Source organism: Hemibagrus wyckioides, linkage group LG10 (genome assembly GCF_019097595.1).
Source record: "Hemibagrus wyckioides isolate EC202008001 linkage group LG10, SWU_Hwy_1.0, whole genome shotgun sequence".
Lineage (NCBI taxonomy): Eukaryota > Metazoa > Chordata > Actinopteri > Siluriformes > Bagridae > Hemibagrus > Hemibagrus wyckioides.
The window spans coordinates 12,809,009-12,815,000 of NC_080719.1; the positions used below are offsets into that span (position 1 = coordinate 12,809,009).

Consider the following 5,992-nt stretch of genomic DNA (forward strand, 5'->3'; position numbering starts at 1 on the left):
AGCAGGATACAGTAGTGTAGTATTTAGTACAGCAGGATACAGTAGAGTAGTATTTAGTACAGCAGGATACAGTAGTGTAGTATTTAGTACAGCAGGATACAGTAGTGTAGTATTTAGTACAGCAGGATACAGTAGTGTAGTATTTAGTACAGCAGGATACAGTAGTGTAGTATTTAGTACAGCAGGATACAGTAGTGTAGTATTTAGTACAGCAGGATGTAGTACAGCAGGATACAGTAGTGTAGTATTTAGTACAGCAGGATACAGTAGTGTAGTATTTAGTACAGCAGGATACAGTAGTGTAGTATTTAGTACAGCAGGATACAGTAGAGTAGTATTTAGTACAGCAGGATACAGTAGTGTAGTATTTAGTACAGCAGGATACAGTAGTGTAGTATTTAGTACAGCAGGATGTAGTACAGCAGGATACAGTAGTGTAGTATTTAGTACAGCAGGATACAGTAGTGTAGTATTTAGTACAGCAGGATACAGTAGTGTAGTATTTAGTACAGCAGGATGTAGTACAGGTCGTTAAAGACGTAACGACCGCTTCACACGCGGACGCCGGCGTGATGACGTCACCCCTTCCCCTCCTCTCTCCCGTAATAACAGTTGAAGGAACCCGGAGCTGCAGGTGTGGGTGCTGGTTAAAATAAGATGTTACCTTTATCTATTAAAGATGACGAATACAAACCTGCGAAGTTCAATCTGGTTCTCAAACTCTCCGGATGGTTCAGGTAATCCTCGTTCGTGTTGTTAGCTGTACATCTGCTTTTCTTAAAAGAAGCTAAGTGGCTAAACAGATAGCACGCTAATTCATCCGGCTGATAAACTGCGAGGAACTGTGGCGAGGAATAATTAAAAAAAAAAACGTAACATTTGTCTAAACTCAACACTGTTATATAAGTGAATAGAAATATAATAAAAGTGAGGGATTTTAAGTTCCTAGTTGAAAGAGCTGAGTTAGAGAGCTATCTAACTTTGATAGGGTTAACGCTAGCTTTGCTAACTAGCCATGTAAACACTTTCCTATTAAAAAGATGAATAAATCAGAGCCGTGTTTTATCTTTTTATTGTCCATGCAGACGGACAGCGCTGTTATTCAGCCGTGTTTGACCAGCTTCACTAGTGTAAAGTTAACTGTCTTCTTTTAAATGGACTAATACGGCTAAGCTAACGCGCCTGTGTTTTTTTTTGTTTGTTTTTTCTTCACCGCTTTAGATCAATTCTGGCTGACAAGACATCGCGGAATTTATTTTTCTTCCTGTGCCTGAATCTGTCCTTTGCCTTTGTGGAGTTACTGTACGGCATATGGAGTAACAGGTAAGTGTGTTGGTGTGAGACTTTAGCTCAGGCTAACAGCTAGAAGCTTAGCTGAATGGGAACCAAACAAACGTCACTGTGAACTCAGATGTGCCACGTAGGTCTAAAGACTGCAGCAGTCCGTGCTCACTGCTCCCAGATCCCTTTACTGACTGTGTTAATGGACAGGTCTTAAAACATACCTGTCTGCTTTAAAGTCATTCTGGCTGTATTGTCCGCTTATTTAAGTCTCTGTATGTTTATAAACAAATCCGAAAACGATAAGACGGCAGTCTTTGTAATGTTTTCTCTGGGACTGTCACGTTTCTAAACTCTGATAAGATAGCAGCAAAACAACATGTGTTCCCTCAAAACATCCCTGTCTCCAGCTCCTTCCATGGTTTAGTGCCCAGAAGCCGCTATATAACGGAATGAACTCATTTGCATAATCACTCAAAAGTCATGATTTTTTATTTTTTTTTGCGTTTCAGAGTATGTTAGATGAAGGGAGATGTTCTGGAAACACCAAATAGATTCGAGGTTTATTATAAAATATAATTTATTTCTTTTTGAAAGACGTTGTTATGGCCATGGCATCAGAAACAAGCTATTTACATATTTAGAAGAGTAAATACTTTCTTTCAAGATCACAACCAAAATGAAGCAGTAGTATACTGGAAATAGACACATAGGAAACAGTTATAATATATTGCCAAAAGTTTTGGGACGCCCCTCCAAGTCATTGAATTCAGGTGTTGTTTTTCAGGAGTTAGGCTTGGCCCCTTAGTTCCAGTGAAAGGAACTCTTAATGCTTCAGCATACCAAGACATTTTGGACAATTTCATGCTCCCAACTTTGTGGGAACAGTTTGGGGATGACCTCTTCCTGTTCCAGCATGACTGTACACCAGTGCACAAAGCAAGGACCATAAAGATGAGGATGAGGGAGTTTGGTGTGGAGGAACTTTACTGGCCTGCACAAGATTCAAGAAGCTTTGTCATTTCAACCACATATAGCTGACGCAGTACATAGTGAAATGAAACAACGTTTCTCCAGGACCTGGTGCTACAGAAACATATAGTTCAAACACAAAAAAACAACACAGAGCTAGGACAGAAGTTTGTCCAAGCCACATAAAGTGCAAAGTGTGCAGCTAGGTGCAAACAAAGCAACGACAAGACATTGTTTTTGCACTAAGTACAAAAAGGCAACGCATAAACACAGGACACTTAGCGCCGAAAGAAGAAAAAGAACATGTGCAATGAAATGTAAATTAAATGAATTAATTAATTACAACTTTGAGGCCTGACAACATGTATTGTGCAAAAATACAGTAGCAGAGGTTGAGGTAGTGCAAAATAGAAATAAATATAGCAGCAGATGTAATAAACACAAGGGTTGAGGTAGTGCAATAAGTATTGAACGATATAAGTTATGTGTGCACAGAGTCATGACCTCAACCTGATAGAACACCTTTGGGATAAATTAGAGTGGAGACTGCGAGCCAGACCTTCTCATCCAGCATCAGTACCTGACCTCACAAATGCGCTTCTAGAGGAATGGTCAAAAATTCCCATAAACACACTCCTAAACCTTGTGGAAAGCCTTCCCAGAAGAGTTGAAGCTGTTATAGCTGCAAAGGGTGGGGCAACTCCATATTTCATTCATGTGCATGTAAAGGCAGATGTCCCAGTTTTGGCCTGGCTCGCAGTCTCCGCTATAATTCATCAGTCCCAAAACTTTTGGCAATATAGTATATATGAATAACGCGCTTATATTTGTGTAATAAAGAACAAAGAGGTGTGAGTTTGTATAGTTATGATCAGTGATTCGTTATCGGGAATGATGGTGATTAGAGAACAATGATGGTGATTAGTGGTCGCTGAGAACAATGGTATTTAGGGATTAGTCTGTGAGAATGCTGGTGATCAGTCATTGGTCATTCAGGACTGTGGTAGTGATTTAAGTGAACCTGTTCAACTTGTATAACCAGCAGCTGTGAAGTGAGCTAAAACACAAAAACCTAAATCTTTAAAGAGGTATAAAAGGTCACCAGATCTAGCATTGTGTCCCTTTTTGTCCACTGTGGTGCAAGTCTGATTTTACAGCAAATTTAACCATCGACATTTACGAAGAAATTAAATCCGGACCCCTCTGACTAATTTTTTAAGAGTTGCTATGAAAGGATTTGTTTGGGTTTAAAAATGTCTATGAGGGTTATTTTGTTTTTATATTAATATACAGATTTTGTAAATATTCATCAGTGTTGTGTTTCTCTCTGTCTCTCTTTCATACCAGTTTAGGGCTGATATCAGATTCCTTTCACATGTTTTTTGACTGCACAGCCCTTCTGGCAGGTCTTGCAGCATCAGTGATTTCACGGTGGAGGTCCAATGACTCCTTCTCATATGGGTAAGCACTCACACACATACTGTAGTTTTTGTGTTTTAAACACTGAAGAAACATGTGGTTGGCCTTGTTTTGTTAAAAGTATTTAAAGATAATCTAAAGCTAGACAGAACGTGATTGAAGAAAATGACTACATTCTGCTCATGTCTTCAATCTGGAAATTAGCTTGTATTGAAAGCAGGCATATGTAGGCAGAATCAAGCCCTCTGTTTAAAAGTGTCAATGTTAGAAGAGTATATTTTTGTTGCTGTTTGTGGCTGGAGAAAAGGCGAGAAATGTAGAAAACCTGCTCTTTAAAATAAGGTAATAAGGAAAAGGATGTGGTAGCTTTCTATCATTAATACGTGTGGTCAGCAAGTAGGTTTTTAGTGTTGTATTAATTAGTGTCAGCATTTTAAATGATCGCTCGCTCAAACGTTCAGCCGTGGTGTTATTGGTGTTTTAAGCTGAGCATCATAACTGCAGGCTCACACCGAGATTGTAAAAAATGATTTTAGAGAACTACAGAATCTTATCATGTATCAAAGAAATGTCTTGTATGAAGTATAGTGAAATGATGTTTTTGTTATATAACACCACATTAACTTCTAGAACTTCATTACAATTTCTTTGTCTTTGTCTTGTCTTACATGTTTACAAACTTTTGCACTGGGCTGTGTCTACAAGACATTATTGTGCAAAGGCCTAATGTTGTAATATTCCGCTGATCACGTGCTACTGTGTTGCAGTTATGTGAGAGCAGAAGTGCTGGCAGGTTTCGTCAACGGCCTCTTCCTCATCTTCACTGCGTTTTTTATCTTCTCAGAAGGAGTGGAGGTGAGTGCTAGTTTTAATAACTCTCATTCAGTGTGTTGATCTGTTACTGATGTCTCATTAAAATGTATTTCTTCATCTCAACCCTCAGAGAGCGTTAGAACCTCCAGATGTGCATCATGAGCGCCTGCTCCCCGTGTCCATTGCTGGACTCCTCGTCAACCTAGTCGGCATCTTTGTGTTCCAGCACGGAGGACACGGACACTCTCATGGTGAAGAAGGTAGTTTGTTTGCTTTTTCTTTATTATCAAAGATAAACATGTAACTTTAAGTTTTCTGATGTATTCAGGACAGAAGAGTTTTCACTTTGTAGTTTCATGGTTACATGACAAGCTGTATTTTTTTTTGTCTTATTTACTTCAAGAGAGAGAAACAAGGTAGCTGTAGAGAGAGCAACTGTGCATGGCTGATACAACATAAGCCTTAACAGGCTGTAACTGGTTTTGACATTCTGCAATGAACTCAAAGTGTGACGTGTAGTTTTGAAATGGATAAACATAATTGGTGTCAAATCGTTATGTTATAAGAGAAATAAAGACTTTGAGTCTGATCATTTTATTTTTATCTGAGGTTGCAGTATTATCCAATGCTTGGATTTGTCTCTCTGTAGGTCACGGGCACAGCCACTCTCTTTTTAACGGCAGTGTGGGCCACGGACACAGCCACGGGGGACATGGGCACAGCCACGATTCCAAGCACGGGCACAGTCATGGACAAGGACATGGACATGATCATGATCACAGTCATGCTCACGGGCATGATCATGGACATGGCCATTCACACGAGTCTCACTGCCATGGTATGATCTATATTTGTTTATTTTTTTGTTGTATTATTATTTATATTATTTATGGATTTGGGGTTTAAATTAATCATTTTTAAGAATGTGCATTCTCAGTAAAGATCAGTCATGAATACATCTTGATTTAGTTCGCTTGTTCTGGCTTAGTGAGGTAGAGCTGCAGAACATATTAATGATCACATGAGTAACCTGTACTAGATTGATATTGCAGACGATTGTAGAATGAACAGACAGTGTGAACTAAATAGAGGCTCACTATTCAAAATTGTTTTGTTTTCTTTTAAGAAAGCTTGCCAAAAAGGGTTAACAGGGTTCGGTTGGGACTAAAGTTAACAAGATACCACTTTTTCTTTTGTGGTACTGATTCTGAAACCTCAAGTGTTTGCAGATACCAACATTCATACTAAATTATTAATAAGCTTCATAATGTGTGGGCCTTTTGTTTGGACTGAAACACTTCACAGTTAAACTCTTTGCTTCATTTTACTGTTAAACCCTTGAAAGATAAATACAATATTTCATAAAATATGAAAATAATAAAATCAATTCCAAAAACAGGAAAAAAATATTTTTATATGTAAACATTTCCACTTCCAAAAATAAATTCGAAATCCAGTTCCAGTTTTTCAGGATCTGATATGATAGTTTCTCCAAAATAATACTGTT

General features: G+C 38.4%; 1 protein-coding gene across 1 annotated transcript in view; it reads left to right on the plus strand.

Moving 5' to 3' along the window:
* The first annotated feature begins 577 nt into the window (after window positions 1-577).
* The window catches only part of slc30a7 (solute carrier family 30 member 7), a 20,698-nt gene continuing 15,283 nt past the window's right edge, over window positions 578-5,992 (plus strand). Inside the window, exons 1-6 of the mRNA XM_058400952.1 lie at window positions 578-737; window positions 1,222-1,323; window positions 3,601-3,714; window positions 4,440-4,527; window positions 4,616-4,745; window positions 5,135-5,323. Coding sequence (XP_058256935.1) covers window positions 658-737; window positions 1,222-1,323; window positions 3,601-3,714; window positions 4,440-4,527; window positions 4,616-4,745; window positions 5,135-5,323 — 703 coding nt within the window. The 5' untranslated portion in view covers window positions 578-657. The remainder of the gene's footprint in view (window positions 738-1,221; window positions 1,324-3,600; window positions 3,715-4,439; window positions 4,528-4,615; window positions 4,746-5,134; window positions 5,324-5,992) is intronic.